Source organism: Sprattus sprattus (assembly GCF_963457725.1).
Source record: "Sprattus sprattus genome assembly, chromosome: 1".
NCBI classification, from domain to species: Eukaryota; Metazoa; Chordata; class Actinopteri; order Clupeiformes; family Clupeidae; genus Sprattus; species Sprattus sprattus.
In genome coordinates, this window is record NC_137920.1 from 5,940,064 (window position 1) to 5,957,414 (window position 17,351).

The window sequence follows — 17,351 nt, forward strand, 5'->3', positions numbered from 1 at the left end:
GAGAGATAGAGAGAGTTCCCACACCTGTGATAGAGAGAGAGATATAGAGAGAGTTCCTACACCTGTGATAGAGAGAGATATAGAGAGAGTTCCTACACCTGTGATAGAGAGAGAGATATAGAGAGAGTTCCTACACCTGTGATAGAGAGAGATATAGAGAGAGTTCCTACACCTGTGATAGAGAGAGAGATATAGAGAGAGTTCCTACACCTGTGATAGAGAGAGATATAGAGAGAGTTCCTACACCTGTGATAGAGAGATATAGAGAGAGTTCCTACACCTGTGATAGAGAGAGAGATATAGAGAGAGTTCCTACACCTGTGATAGAGAGAGAGATATAGAGAGAGTTCCTACACCTGTGATAGAGAGATATAGAGAGAGTTCCTACACCTGTGATAGAGAGATATAGAGAGAGTTCCTACACCTGTGATAGAGAGAGATATAGAGAGAGTTCCTACACCTGTGATAGAGAGAGATATAGAGAGAGTTCCTACACCTGTGATAGAGAGAGAGATATAGAGAGAGTTCCTACACCTGTGATAGAGAGAGAGATAAAGAGATAGAGTTCCCACACCTGTGATAGAGAGAGAGATATAGAGAGAGTTCCTACACCTGTGATAGAGAGAGAGAGAGAGAGAGAGAGTTCCTACACCTGTGATAGAGAGAGATATATAGAGAGAGTTCCTACACCAGTGATAGAGAGATATAGAGAGAGTTCCTACACCTGTGATAGAGAGAGATATATAGAGAGAGTTCCTACACCTGTGATAGAGAGAGAGATATAGAGAGAGTTCATACACCTGTGATAGAGAGAGAGATATATAGAGAGAGTTCCTACACCTGTGATAGAGAGATATAGAGAGAGTTCCTACACCTGTGATAGAGAGAGAGATATAGAGAGAGTTCCTACACCTGTGATAGAGAGATATAGAGAGAGTTCCTACACCTGTGATAGAGAGATATAGAGAGAGTTCCTACACCTGTGATAGAGAGATATAGAGAGAGTTCCTACACCTGTGATAGAGAGAGAGAGAGACAGAGAAAGAGAGCGATGGAGGTCTTCCGTCAGCCAAATGCTTTTTCTTTGTTTTTGAGTTGTTTATTTTTTTCATTTAGTTAAATTGGAGATACAGCAGAGTCCAGATTATTCAGTTTGTAATTACATTCTAGTTTGTGTAAATCAATCATGTCAATGGTTCTTGAGCAGGATCTAATATATTTTCCTCGTAGAGGTTTCTAAAACCAATATCATATTTTCAATTTGTATACTTGCTATGAGGTTCACCCTCATATTGAGATAGATTTTCCACAGAAATGTGAGAGTTTGGAGAGAATGAGGTGAGGTGTTTGTTTATTGTTTCAGATGATGTTTCAGGGTTGTTGTTCTTTTTTAGATTTAATATGACTTGGATCTGTGACTGCATGAGAGGGGAGCAGTAGGTGAATCTACCCAGAGAGTCACCTGTCCTTCCACCATAAGGAATGAACAGACCCAGGCTTTTACACAGCTGGAGTTACTGTTTGAAATGTCTGTTTACAATACTGTCATTGCTCTCAAGTGGTCTTTCAAGATGTTTGCTTTGATTTGATTTATCTTTAATTCTTACTTTAAGATTACAACAGGAATAAACCATATTCATGTCAACAAAATGCCAAAGAATGATTATATTTCTTCTCTTTATATTTTTGTAAACCCAGAGCCAATGTCCTCTGTTCTTGAGAAGAAGGTCTCCCTTATGCTGTTGTACTCATTACATTCTGTCAGGAAAATAAACTCTTCATCCACTACCCCATTAATACAGTGAGTGCAGAGACTGTTTTCTCGAGGTAGTCATGTTTTTCTGTGTCTACCCTTTTCAATGACAATGCTATGCTCCCTCCCCCATGTCCTCTTTCTTTCATCCCCATCTCTGACACTCAGCACATCTTTGAGCTGTAGATAATCTTCATATGAGGTGCTGTTAAGGCCATCCATTTCGGATGCTGTACAAACATTACTATTTCTTTGTACAAGCGCTAACTGCTGCTTGTCGATTATATATTGTGTTAAATGTATCCTTTAGTAACCTCCAAGAAATAATTAATTGTTTGCTTTTCGACGCCGAGAGCCTTTTCGACAGCTCTCACAATTAACTAAGACGGCACTTTGTCACTAACATTTAGTACTGACTAGTTCGGAAATCTTGACACTCCTTATAGCTCCACCTTTTTGCGTCTGACACCATACAACCAGGGAACTCTCTTAGCCCCCCTATCGTATGCTTATCCCGCTAGGGATAAGAAGGACACTCACCCGTCACTCGTCCGTCCAAACACTGCAGCTCATCAATAGTTCCACCTCGTTAATAGGCAACCTTATCAAAGTCACAGCACGGTTCCTGGACAAGCTATGAGTAAGGTGATTCAGCGAATTCAGTGGTACTCCAACAAGGAACAGACACAGAAGCAGGTGTACGGATTTTATCAAAGACCTCTGATTGTTTATTATAAAAGAGGCAAAAGTGCTCAAAAGCACAAATCAAAATAAAACACTAGACTATAGGCTTTGGACCTTTACAAAAGTATAAACTAAGAAATAAGTAAAAAGTGTACAGAGCAATCAATTGAGTCAATTCAGCGCGTAATAGAAAAGACTGCCAAATCCACAGCGGATTCGGCTTTTAAAACTTTTACAACAGCTGATCCCTCCCTTGACAGCTGATACCTCCCTTGGGTCGTCATAGCAACCTAGGTTCTTAGCCTGCCCTCGACACCCCTTTGCTTCCTGTTTTATAAGGGGCCTCTTCCTGTCTGCTTCGTGTATGTTGCTAAGCACCCCGATCTAACACATAGGTCAAAATTTAAGTAGGCTATAGCAGCACTTTACACATGTTCTGGTTTGTTCTAGTTTCAGAAAGCCCAAATACAATTTATATGAATAATATTGCAAAAACAGGTTAATCAAATTTCACCTTCAAGCAGATCCTTACTCTAAGTATAAAAATATTGCATAAACACGTTACTAAACTCCACACAAGCCGTACTCAGCTGGGTACGCTGATTATCAATTTCACACAAGGTATATGGTTTAATGACTTAATCAATCATAGCAATTTCACACAGATTATATGAATAATAATGCATAAAACATTGGTATTGGAACATCACTCAAGCCAAGTCACACAGAGTATATGAATAATAATGCATAACACATTGGTATTGGAACATCACTCAAGCCAAGTCACACAGAATATATGGTGGAATGGCAATGCATTTGTGGATAAGGGGCGCTTCGGATTACTGGATCATATTCTCATCGGCAGCATCCTTCAATTGTACATACACACATCCCCCCATCCCACACATACATATTTGAAAAGAAAAACCTCAAATTATAATTTCTTTAACTCAATTTTTATTTCAATCTCTACCTAATCAAATGTTTCAAATATGAAGAAATAAGACTTCATCATGTACATCTGGTTTAAACTCATAAAATCACAAAGATTTCAGTCAGTGATACTCATCATGTACAGTATTAGCAGGACAGCACACCATCTGAATGGACCCTCCGGTACTTTTTGAGATGGCTCATTTGGCTTAAGGCCTTTCCACAAACAATAAGAAATAATATAAACATTCAGGTAAAGACTCCATAAAGTCAATATACAAATACTAATGGGAGCCTACATTTCATACACACCCATCAGTAGCTTGATCATCAGTGACTTATGTAAACGCCTGCATTAAGCCATGGGTTCCTCCTCAGTGACTACTGAAGTTACCCAGCTATAGAAACCCTCTTCTTCAGTCTGAACCAGGTTATTAATCAAACCTACATCGGAGAACATATCAAAAAGGTATTCACATGTTATCAAACCAGCTACATGAAATGTCTAGACCTGCAGAGCAGGTTTCAATGGAGGTCGATTTTCAAAGGAGACCAGAGTAAGGAGTTGGGTCCCTCCAGAGAATTCTGAGCCGAGTCAGAAACTGGGTCCTTGTTGATAATGCGGTCACGAACCTGATCAGGAGATGAGTGTACATGTGTCTTATATTTGTTCAATATACTTAATTAATTTCTAACAAAAGCCTTTCTGTAAATTTGTAGATGTGTTCAGACAATCTATACAACCTTCCCAAAACCACACAACAAAAACAATAACAAAAATAATAATAATGTTGTTATTATTGCTTATATGCTCATTTCAGCCATACTAGAATGTTATTGAAATGTATGACACATTAATTTTTTCCATTGGGTTTAATAAAAGTATAACATATTTTCATCCAGGGACGTTGTTAACGTAAAACTTATTTCTAATCTCACACCAATTTCAGCAATATCGTCAGTCCATCACACACAAGTAAGTAAGTCGGACATGTTTATCTGAAAGTGATATCCGAGATACATCTAAAACCCTTCCCACGAATAGTAAATTGATAACGCTATTCCCCAGTGTGGCTCCTCTGGTGGCTCTTAAGATTACCCAAATTACTAAAAGTCTTTCCACAGTGAGAACACTGATATGACTTTTCCCCAGTATGGATCCTCTGATGGATTTTAAGTTCGAAGCTACTTTTAAAACCTGTCCCACATGTAGTACAATGATATGGCTTTTCTCCAGTATGGATCATCTGGTGTGTCTTGAGATTACCCATTTGACTAAAGGCCTTTCCACACTGAGAACACTGATGTGGCTTTTGTCCAGTATGGATCCTCTGATGTGTCTTGAGATGACACATTTGAGTAAAGGCCTTTCCACACTGAGAACATTGATGGGGCTTTTCTCCAGTATGTGTCATCTGATGAATGTTAAGATAAACCCTTTTCCTGAAGGTTTTTCCACACTGAGAACACTGATATGGCTTTTCTCCAGTATGAATCCTCTGGTGTATCTTGAGAAGACTCATTGTAGTAAAGGCTTTTCCACACTGAAAACATTGATATGGCTTTTCCCCAGTGTGAATCCTCTTGTGGAGTTTAAGTTCAGAGCTACTTTTAAAACCTGTCCCACATGTATTACACTGATATGGCTTTTCTCCAGTATGGATCCTCTGGTGTGTATTGAGACTATCCGTTCGCCTAAAGGCATTTCCACACTGAGAACACTGATATGACTTTTCCCCAGTATGGATCCTCTGATGTGTTTTGAGACTAGACATATGACTAAAAGTCTTTCCACACTGAGAACACTGATGTGGCTTTTCCCCAGTATGGATTGACTGGTGTGCCTTGAGATGACCACTGTTAGTAAAGGCCTTTCCACACTGAGAACACTGAAATGGCTTTTCTCCGGTGTGGATCCTCTGGTGTGTGTTGAGATCACCTTTTTGAGTAAAGGTCTTTCCACATTGAGAACACTGATGTGGCTTTTCCCCAGTATGAATTCTCTTGTGTTGATTGAGATGACCCATTATAGTAAAGACCTTTTCACACTGAGAACACTGATATGGCTTTTCCCCTGTGTGTGTTCGTTGATGGATTTTAAGTTCAATGCTACTTTTAAAACCTGTCCCACATGTAGTACACTGATATGGCTTTTCCCCAGTGTGAATTCTCTGGTGTATTGTGAGTTGACCCATTGTAGTAAAGGCCTTTCCACACTGAGAACATTGATGGGCCTTTTCCCCTGTGTGTGTTCGTTGGTGTGTTTTGAGATGAGCCTTTAGACTAAAGACCTTTCCACACTGAGAACACTGATATGGCTTTTCCCCTGTGTGTATTCGTTGATGGACTTTAAGTGCATTGCCAGTTTTAAAACCCGTCCCACATGTAGTACACTGATATGGCTTTTCCCCAGTGTGAATTCTCTGGTGCATTTTGAGTTGACCCATACTAGTAAAGGCCTTTCCACACTGAGAACATTGATGGGGCTTTTCCCCTGTGTGTGTTCGTTGATGAATTGCAAGCTTAGAAGGTGCAGCAAAGGTTTTGAAACACTGGGAACATTCATGTCTTTTCTTCATTGTATTTGATTGCTGACGTCTGATGACATTCTTTCTTCTTTCCCCTGTACTCCTTTTGCCTGAATATATCCTTTGAAGTTGTTCTATAACATAAGAACATGTTTTTAAAATAATATCCTCTCTCTCCTCTATTTATTACATTACCACTATTTAACAGTAACACTGAAAACAATGGACGTGGAATTCCACATGCAAGTCCCTAAGGCTTACAGTGAACACCCAGATACTGCACTGTAAATGTAGAGACACAGGCTTAGAGATCTGGAGACAAAATGATGGCAGACATTTTGATTGTTTGAAATGTAACTGACTGAAAATCACATATCACAATAAAGTATTCCCATGGCATCTAACGTATCTCGATAGGTCTCATTCCTTTGACTTAATCAGAAGATAAAGCCAGGGGGTTTTAACTTTTGTTTTAAATCAACTTTGAACTTTTATCAACATTCAAATGAAATAAAATATTATTTATTTAATGTGTTATTATTATCATTATCACTTTAAATAGTATACCAGTTATCTAGCTGATGTTGCAGTCTCCTCAATTTAACTAGTCAAATTATGATTGGTAGAAAAGGTAGAAACCCTTGGTTACCTGTGCAGTTTCATATTGACACAAGTTAAAATTCACAGATATTAACATGAGTTAATGTCAACACACACTAGCAGCGGCCAAATGTGAACAGGTTTCCTAAGTTAGAGAAAGATAGTTAAAAAGCTACAATAGGCAGAAACCCTCTGGGTGCTCTTGCAGCTTCATATTAACATGATGTCAAATTCGTATTAACCATCGTATTTTTCAAGTTTTTATGATACAAACGTATGTGCACCTTACCTGCAGGAGTAGAGTCATCGTGACCATATTCTCTCAAATCAGATGTTTCCTCCTGTTCAATTTCCAATGGCAAATACTCTTCTTCTTTGTGTTCCAGTTCAGGCTTTTCCTCCACCTTCGGAATTGCAGACAGATACTCTTGCAGGAAATCATCAAATTCTTCTTCTTTGATCTCCTCCTTCACTGCCGTGAGCAGTTGTGATGGTACAGCAGATCCTGACATTTCGTACTTCAGTTCTGTTTTTCAAAGAAAATCAAGTCAAACCTTCAATTCATGCAAGACAGATATAGTGATCATGTGCAAACAAAGAATTACAGTATAGTTGTACTTTTGGAGACTTACACTTCTACAGTAGGCTTGTAGAAAATTACACACAAACTCCTTCAGATCATCTCAGTTCCTTTCAGTTCAGTCCTGTTTTGCAAAGGAAATCCAGAAGGATGATATGGTTAAACAAAGACCTACAGTATAGCTTTACTGTTGTCCGTCCCTTCCCAATTGTGAGACTCCCCTATGTGGTGTTTATATAGTGATTCTTCCGCCTGATCCATCAGATTATTGGATGCAAGCCTAACCAATCAGCTGCAGGAACTTTGGGATGCCATTTAGAATGACAAAGGAATATGGGAAGGACTTCTGTGTACATTGTTTACGTCTGATGATCCTCAAGTGGGCGTGGTCAGGGTTCAACCTTTAGACACACCAAGATGGGTAGATGGGCCATTCCTGGATGTGTAAATTGAGAGGTGATTGGGCAGGGAAGGGTAGGTGGGTTTGAGGTGTGAACTAAAAGGTTATGGGGTAGGTGGGCTGGGCTGGTAAACTGAAGAAACCTTCCATTGTTCCTCAAAGCTTTTTAAACTGTATGTTAGTGTGTGTATTTATGTAGGCATATGGGTATGTGTCTGTGAATGTTTGTATGTATACTAATACCCTAAAACCCTCCTCTTCAGTGTGCAGAAAGCTAACTATCCAAACTACTTGTCTCACTCTACTGAAGTTACCCAGCTATAGGAGCCCTCTTCTTCAGTCTGCATAAATGTCATGATGGATCCAGCGATTCACTTAATTATTAGCTTTATTTTTTCAGTAATCACACTAACAGCACAGGCACAGACATTGCAATATAACCATGTAGGTCACAGAGTAACGCAGACATCATATGCATGAACGGGTGTCTACAGTGCATACGTCCCAATCAGTAGCCCGATCATCAATTCAATTCAATTTTACTTATATAGCGCCGCTGAGCGCCATAACAATACAATTGTCTCTAGTCGCTTTACAGAGCCCAGAGCCTGAACCACCTTAGTGCAAGCACAATGGCAACAGGGGCAAGGAAAGACTCCCTGTAAGTCAGGAAGAAATGTTAATCAGAACAGGGGCAAGAAAAAAGTGAAATCCCTAAAAAGTAACACAAGATGCCCCAATTGGCCGCTACGTGTTAGAAGTGTTTAGAGTAGGGATGCAAATTATCGATTAATTCATTAATCATTAGTTGATAATCTTATCGATCGACTTTCGATTAATTGATAAGCAGCGTTTTTCACCTGAGATTCAGTGCTTCAATAGGGCCTTTAAAAATATCAGCTAAATAGTTGAGTTATTATATTACATTTCATTATGATAATTATATTCTATTATATTCTATTATACATTCCTCAAGTAATTATGCATTAGGAAAAGAAAGAAGAAAAGTTTTTTTATGGTATAACAAAATACATTCTTTAATTTAAAAAAAAATTAAAAATTATGGACTGGCTCAGTTCTTGCATTTGCATCTTGACATAAAAAAAAAAAGAATAGAAGAAATTAAATAGAGAGCCACACAGAATATTATTGGGCCTATAGATTATGAAGAAACTGCATCTAGGCTATTCATTGGGAAATCCTCAACAATCCTCAACTGAATACTCCACAAATTTTTTCTGCCTAAAAAAAAAAAAAAAAAAAAAAAAAAAAAAAAAAAAAACATTTTCTCCCTCAATAGCGCCCTCTAGCGATTAATCGTGATTAATACATTTTGATCGAGCAACCTCTTAATCGACAATTAATCTAAAGTCGATTAATCATTTGCATCCCTAGTTTAGAGCTGAATTTGTGAGAAAACGTTGGTGATTGGGTTTGAATATCCTGTCCACTCCCCACCTCTTCTCCCTCTCATTCTTCACTGATCTGTCAATTAAAGGCATAAAAGCCCAAAAACAAATCTTAAAAAATAATCCGATATATTTTCTGATGAACCTTAAGCTTTGATTTAAGTGCTAGGCTCAAATCAGACAGTTTCTGTTACTGGGACTGGTTCACCGTCTCTAGTTGCATAACATTCACATTCTACTTTAACATATCAATGCAGCACATTTTAGTCAGATTGCTTATCTAAACTCTTACAGCCGCGGGCTAAACTTAGAGGTAGACATACATGCTATATGAAGGAAGGCAGTTGTGCTACCTTTATGTAAGATATAGCTATACGTGCTTTATGTAAGAGGTAGCCTTACGTGCTATATGGTGGTCTATATAAGGATGTAGCCATACGTGCTATATGTTGGTCTAAATAAGAATGTAGCCATACGTGTTATATGTTGGTCTAGATAAGAATGTAGCCATACGTGCTATATGTTGGTCTAGATAAGAATGTAGCCATACATGCTATATGTTGGTCTATATAAGAATGAAGCCACAGGGTTTTTTCTAAACAAGGGAACAGGGGCGCTGCGCCCCGATACTCCCGGCGTGCGCCCTCCTACCGAAATGCCGACTGAACCTGTCAGACTTGGATCTGTACTTACATGCTGCTGTACAACATACACTATTTCTCAAAACGATCTTTTCTCCGCAAAAATATCCCAACACCATCACCTGACAATGTGTCTGATCCTCAAATAACTTATAATTACTCCAAAAATATTCCGATCCGAATTGGAGTTTCCCAGACCGAGTCGACATGTTGACATGCTAACGTTAAAGTTATTAGCAGCTTTGCCGGCTGACGTGCGGCTCGGCTGCAGCTCGAGTGGTCACTCACTTTTCTCTTGGTGTACAGAATTTTCATATTGTAAAACAAACATCTAAAATGCATATTTTGCACGCAATATATTTGGAAATACAGACAAAAAGCTGCCTAATTTGAATGGGGTATTTATTCATGTATATTTTGTCTTCACGCGATCTTGAGAGATGTCTTCAAGTAACGTTAATGTTCCAAACATTAAACATTCTAATGTGTGCACCGTCTCAGAAAGTTACTAGCCAGACTAGCAGTATCTACTGATAGAATGCCATGGATCCAGCAAAGCGTAAAGCTAAACGAAAATATGAAGATACGTTCTTGCCTGAATGGGAGGAATTATTTGCGGAGCGAAATGTTAAACCCCTCTGCTAAATATGCCAGACGTCACTGTCGCATTTTAAAGCCTCAAACTTGGAGCTCCGTCTCTCCACACACAATGCTAACATAGCCCTGGAGTTCCTAAAGGCACAGAGCTGGGCAGGCACAAGGTACATACTTTGAAACGTCAGTCAGAGAAACAGACTCGTTTTTTTGGAAATGTACTCTGAAGTAGGCTACTCTGAAACGGTCACGTTGGCATCGTATCAGGTGTGACGGAATATTGCTCGAGCAAAAAAGTAATATAGTGAGGGAGAGTTTGAAAATTGAGCAGAGGATATCTGACATTAACTATAATTCAACAGATGTCTTTAATATGTTATTTTTGTGCCATATTTTTAATCTACATTCGTTAATTGATCTTCCTACAACCCACTAGAGGACACTATTTAAAAGCTTATTTTCAAAAAAGGGGAAGCAACTGCTGTGATAAAGCTCTTCTGGAGGCACATTCTGTTCCAATGCTTTGTTTTGATCACAGTCATTGCAGAGAATGAGGCCTCACATAAATATGTGGAGGAAAAGGGTAGCTGCTCCTAAGCTTTCTCTCCCAGGTGTGGACGCTCCTGCTTCACACACATCCAAAACAAAATCCCAGCAGATGTCTTCAATATGTTTATATTTGTGCCATATTTTAAATCTAAATTTGTTAATTTCTCTTCCTAAAACCCACCAGAGGACACTATTTAAAAGGTTATTTTCAAAAAAAATCTACCAGATTTTAAGGTCTACCAAAGTCTACCAAAAGTTGATAGTATTTTAGTTTTTCAGGATGACCACAAGAGCTAGAATTTCTCTCTAAGATAGCCTCAGAATGTACCATTTTATCATTCATTTTTCAAAGGCTTCGCACCGTGGAAGGGGGGAGACCCCCCTTCCACACCATCCCCTGACTCGGGCGCGTCGCTACCTCGGTCGCGTTGCTCCCTCGGCGCGTTGCAGGGGTCTGCTCCCTGCTACTATTTTTTTCTAGAAAAACCCCTGAAGCCATACATACTATGTTGGTCTATATAAGGATGTAGCCATACGTGCTATATGTTGGTCTAAATAAGAATGTAGCCATACGTGCTATATGTTGGTCTAGATAAGAATGTAGCCATACGTGCTATATGTTGGTCTATATAAGAATGTAGCCATACGTGCTATATATTGGTCTATATAAGAGGTGTGTGTGCTAAAAGCAATTTTTACTTCTCAGTACATTCAGGGCTATCCAGATCTGCTATTATCTTCCATCATAATCAGGAAGCCTTCATTAGTGAAGGAAATGTACAAATATTTTGGGGAGCAATTTCCCTCTGCTGTCTATGCAGATACATTGACATCACATTAACATTAGCTAGCTAACCTTTACTGCCAACTTGCTGACACTGCTAGCTAAGGCTCCAGATCAAAGACATTCCAGTTTTACCGTTATTGTTACTCACCATAAGCAAAATGATGAAGCTTGCTTGTTTGGTGGCGGTGACCTGCACCTGTTCGCTTCCTTGAACAAAGACGTGATTAGCTTATATCTGCCGCTAGGTACATTTAGTTGGGTGATTAGCTTTCATCTGATGCTAGGTACATTTTGGTGGGTGATTAGCTTTTATCTGCCGCTAGGTACATTAGGGTGGGTGATCGCTTTTAGCTGTCCAAGGTTATATAATCACCAATGATTGTGACCTTATTGAATTGTATGTTTTCACATTATGATCACTCCTATATGCTTTGTTCCTGAAGCACGTTACTGGCGTCATTGTAAAGCAAAAAGTTATTATAAGGTCACCACACACACTCACACACAAGCAAGTTACTGACGTCATTGCAATCCACATGGTCAGCTCTTTCATTTGATACCTGTGTGTTGACTTTGTGAGTAATTCAAACAAGATTAATTTGTGTGTGTATGTGAGTGTGTATGTGAGCGAGCGAGCGTGTGTGTGCTTTGTGAGTAATTCAAACAAAACTAATTAGTGTGTTAGAGTGTATGAGAGACAAGGTGTGAGTGAGAGTGTGAGTGAGTGACTGATTGTGTGATTGTGTGAGTTTTGTGAGTAATTTCAAACAAGACTAATGAGTGTGTGTGTGTGTGTGTGTGTGCGTGCCAACACACTATCTGGTGCCTGTTTAGCTGGCAATGTCATGCGTGAAAAAGCTTTTCTTCCATTTGTGCAGGTTGTACCAGCCTGTCACACAGAACTACATAGTGCATGTATCCCTGATGGATATTGGGGAAGAAACAGGTCCTTCACATGACCATATGCTACCAAAATTAATTTGAGGATGGTACCAAAACTAGTTGCCTATAAAACCATATATCATAGGTGTCAAACTGTTGCCTAGTGTTACTTTAAAGTTTAGCATCGAATAACATTTCATAATGTTACCCCCCGGATCCATGATGATGAACTCTTAACCACACATGCCATTTCATAACATTTATCATTTCAGCAAATATTTAACAAACACTTCTACGTTAAGCTACTTAGAAGAGTCCAATTGATTACACATGTTATAAACCCCTAGAAGAGAGAGGTATGGTTGTGACTAGGGACTATACTCAGTATTGGTCCGATACTAGCTGGTTAGGAAATTAGAAAAAAAATGTAGGCTACCTTTTAGGAAGTTAAGGAATACTAAGCAACTTGTCAGATTGGGATACCCATGCCATATTCCATATTCCCATGCCAGATCCCATATACCCATAATAATAATAAAAAATCATGACAAGGTCAATAGAATCTTATGATAGGGGTTTCAGATAATGTGTTACTGTAGAAGCCCCAGTGGATAGTTGCTGGATCCATCATGAAATACAGACTGAAGAAGAGGGTTTCTATAGCTGGGTAACTTCAGGAGTTACTGAGGAGTTACTGAGCAGTAACGCATGGTCAAATTAAACCATTGTATACATTTGGGTCATAAGACAGCAGTCATTGAGCAGGAATGCATGGCTGAATGCAGATGTTTACATGAATAACTGATGATCAGGGTACTGACGGGTCTGTATGAAATATAGGCTCCCATTCATTTATGTTGTATTATTTAGTGATGTTACAAATGAACCCGAGGCTTCGGAGCTTGTGTCGTGAAAATGAAGCACTTCCTCACCGGAGCGCGTATCGAGGCTTGTATCGTTTTGCCGAAATGACGTCACCGGTGACGTCTGAAGCCTCATTTGAATCAAGTGCTTCACCAAGTGGTTCGTTCGTTCACTTTTCGCGGGACGCTTCGACTATACGACGTCCCAAAACTCATCTTGTATTCGTGGTAGTTCTTGTCAGTGGTTGGAGAATTGGCGATAGTTGGAGATTTAGCTGTAGTTGGAGATTTAGATTGTTTGGTGTTGTTGGTAGTAGGTAGGCTATATAATATTTGAGATAGAGTTATAGAGCTAGTTAGGAAGAGAAATAACTTGATCCAGTTGCCCTGCACTGACCAGTTGTCCAAAAGCACTCATTGGCTTTACAAAAGTAGCCTACTGACCAGTATTCAAAAAGCACTTTCACTCTGTTCCAACGGCATAGAGAGTAAAGATAATTAACAGGCTTTTTATTTTAATCTAAAGCACTGTTTAAAATTCGCTTTGGTCAGGATTCGAAACTAAACAGATTAACGTTGAAGGCTTACCGTTGTGCCACCTTATATTTCTTTAAGATCAGATCGAACTATTATTAGAACAAAGAATACAAAAATAAATCTTTTATTGTCATTGTATTCGCCTACAATGAAATTTGAAATAATGGAGAAACTTTTTCTTCCACCATACGTTTGTGTGCATGTTATTTTAGCAGGCCTTGCGCACCACAACAAATTTAACAAATTCACTGTCCCGAGAACATTTTTCTTACACCGTATTTTTATTGACCTGCAGGTGTCACTAGAGAGCGAATGACGCTTCGAGTAGTGAACCTTTTTTCGACACGTCTGGCTGGAAAGCTTCGAGGGTTCATGAAGCTTCATTTCGCCATCACTAGTATTATTCATTAATCATAGAAATACAAACATTCTAGCTGAGCAAGATACTCCAGTCAAGATACTCCAGTCATGATTTTGAATGAAGAGTGAGTTACAAATAAAATGCATTATTATTATTATCATATTTAAATAACTGCAAGATCCACGCTTGATGATGGGGGTATGCACAAAAGTATAAAATAGAATACAATATAGAAATGTATAAAATAACTAATTTTTAAAGAAACAATCATGATATGTTGTAAAGTATTTGGAACACACAATAGCATTGAATAGTTACCGTCCAACTGCATTGATGTGAATTAAAATCTGAATCATGCCACTTCCAAATGGTTGTCTGACAGAAAGGAAGGAGCAGTTGTTTGTAGAAGAGAAGAGTGCACAAATATAATCTATCTATCGATCTATCTATCTTGAACTCCTTATCACTCTGACAGTTTCACATTGCATACTGCATATCTTTCTATCGCTCTATACTCCAAAATATCAGTACTTACACAACTCTCTTCCCGTTCAGACAGACACAGACGCACGCACGCAGACACAGATACAAACACACACGCAGTCACTTCCCCTTTTCCTTCTCCTTTGTCTGCATGCATTGAATTGCACTAAATGTGGATTCTGAAACGTGGTTGCCTTGCATGCACTGGTATACCCTGTTTTACAGAAGTCTATCGATCTTAAAATATGTAGATACAATATAGCTTATACGCTGTATTCAGCTTGACTAGTTAGCAGCACAACAGGCACATGTGACGTGGAAAACCTTTCCAAAATCGAACTTTTACTCACGGTGCTGTTAGGCATCTAGGAGCTTATGAGCTTCCCTTGTTAACTTTACACACATCAGATCTTTGTATTGCATAGCCCACGTTATCATGGCATATGTATTATATCACAACTTGACTTACCTATTAAAAAGGGAACTCCACACAAAGTTGTTAGGCGTTGGTCAGTCGCGGTAACAGTCCGATACTCTCGCTTTTAAACTTATCCTACAATCGTCTTCGGTTCCTTTTAAACGCCTCGGGATTTAGAGGTATTACGATTAACGTTCGCCTGCGGGAACTCAGGCTAATTCGACAATAACATCCGTGTGCTTCGTTTTACGCTCGAATTCTTCTTTGCTTCCTCTTTTCAGTCTGTTAGCAGGTTGCATTTTTAGCACATTACCGCCATCTAGTGGACTGGGGTGTGAATATCATTGGAAAACAGAAAACTAAAGCCCAGGTGCTAACCTCAGTGGGCTGTTTAATGCCAACCCATATTTTGCCACTTCAGCTTTTTCGCATATGCCTTGTATTATAAACGTATTTGTGTAATATTTAAAAATGTCCCCATGGTAAAAACATGGCCCAGACTGATGTTTACCTATTAAACTAAAACCACTATTGTTAACAAGGTTTCCTCCTGCCAACTGCATACTATTGTGAATTGACCTACTTTAATGATGCATACATGTCTACCTTTATCTTCTTTATGCCATACTTCCTTCCATATCTTGTTCATGGCGTCTTTAATAATTAATTTGATCTCTGGTCTACTGCGCTTTGCAAGTGCGTCTACTGTTTTGATTTACTGGGATCCATGTACATTCTATGTAAATATTCTGCTCTTATAAGACTAAACAGGCAGTTGAATATCTTGCTCAACTACAATGTATGCACTCCTATGATTAGGTACCCTACATTAAGAATACAACAGACATAAATACAAGTCACATGAGTCAATTCAAAGAATTTTTTTTTTATAGATGCCCACTAAAGAAACAGGAAGAGACTCTTATCCACATACCCATACACTAGCATACATTATAATATAAACCTGCGGGTAAAGAAGCCATATAGACGCCATAGACCCAATTAGTGGGTAACTAGCTTTAATACAGACCCCTAGATGTAATGTTAATAAAAGGGTGATGAATTACTTCTTCTTTAATTTCCATCAATAAACGACTTATTTACAGGTCAAGGTTGGTGATATTTGGTTGGTGTATATTTTATATAAGTAAAGTCAAAGTAGCTTTATTGTCAATTACTTCACATTTCAAGACATACAAAATAATCGATAGAACGTTCCCCACTCTCCCACGGTGAAACATATAAAGCGCACAGGCACAACAGATAAGACAGGACATTACCTAATACTTAGTAGAGCATACAGACAAGGCATTACACAATACTAAGTAGAACATCAGATAAACGTACAGCAGCACACGTTTTCTTAAAAAGTGAAGTTATGGTAGTGCAAAAAAGGCAATTTGGTAATGGCAGCAAAAAGCATCCTGTAAGATGTATTTGTTACATTAGCAGTGCAAGTAGAACAGTAAGTGGTGGTAAACTAAAGTGACAGCAGTGATAAAAGTGCAGAGACAGTTTGTTGTAGAGTCCTGAGTGAACTGAATCTAACTTGATATGAGGATAGAGGATACATATAATATGACAACTGCATACCAGTGTGGACACACAAGAAAACATCAAAGTTAAACAGAAATAAAATAATAAAAGTTTCTTAGGTTATGCTAAAGTGCTGTGAGGGTCATATATTGGCGCCAGTATCCCGGACATTAAGCTCCCTTTAACACTGAACACTTTTAATTTGTTATTTTTCTTTGAATGTGGGAGGCAGTGGCAGGGACTTTATAAGCAAATTGGAGGCCCTGGGCAAAGAACAATGTTGTATCTTGTCCTGATAGAATGATAGAAGCACTCCCATGCTTAAGAGCCCTACATTAATAATAGAACAGAAATCAATATAATGCACTTCATTACAAAGGGGATCATGGGCAGTATTCCCACTGAAAACACAGGAACAGACTCGTGAGAACAGAGATTCAAAGGCAAACAATAAGAAAATATTAGGGTAACTAAGTCACTTAGATATCATAATACTATGAATGGAAGCCTACACCACTTTGAATACTTTTTATTTGTTCATGTTTTGACCCAGGGTGGTCATGTAATGCTCAGCTGAAGTAAAAAGTAAGGGCCTTTTCATTGTTTACCTTCCTTGAAGAATACAACAGAAATAAACACAAATCATGTAAATGATTAAAAAAAGGAAAGGATAAGAGGGGGTGGGCTGATAAACAATAATTTTGCTCAGCTGTGATTAAGTTCTCTATATTTAGAGTACAAAAGAAGTATAAAGTTTAATGGATCCTCTGGTGTCTCTTTACAGCATTCTGTCAGGAAAAGAAACTGAAATAG

The 17,351-nt window shown here is 38.6% G+C and overlaps 1 protein-coding gene across 1 annotated transcript in view; it reads right to left on the minus strand.

Moving 5' to 3' along the window:
* Positions 1-3,895: 3,895 nt before the first annotated feature.
* Positions 3,896-17,351, minus strand: part of LOC308370564 (uncharacterized protein) — a gene marked incomplete at both ends in the record, with an annotated part of 28,549 nt that continues 15,093 nt past the window's right edge. The window contains one exon of the mRNA XM_080845227.1: positions 3,896-4,003. Coding sequence (XP_080701353.1) covers positions 3,896-4,003 — 108 coding nt within the window. The remainder of the gene's footprint in view (positions 4,004-17,351) is intronic.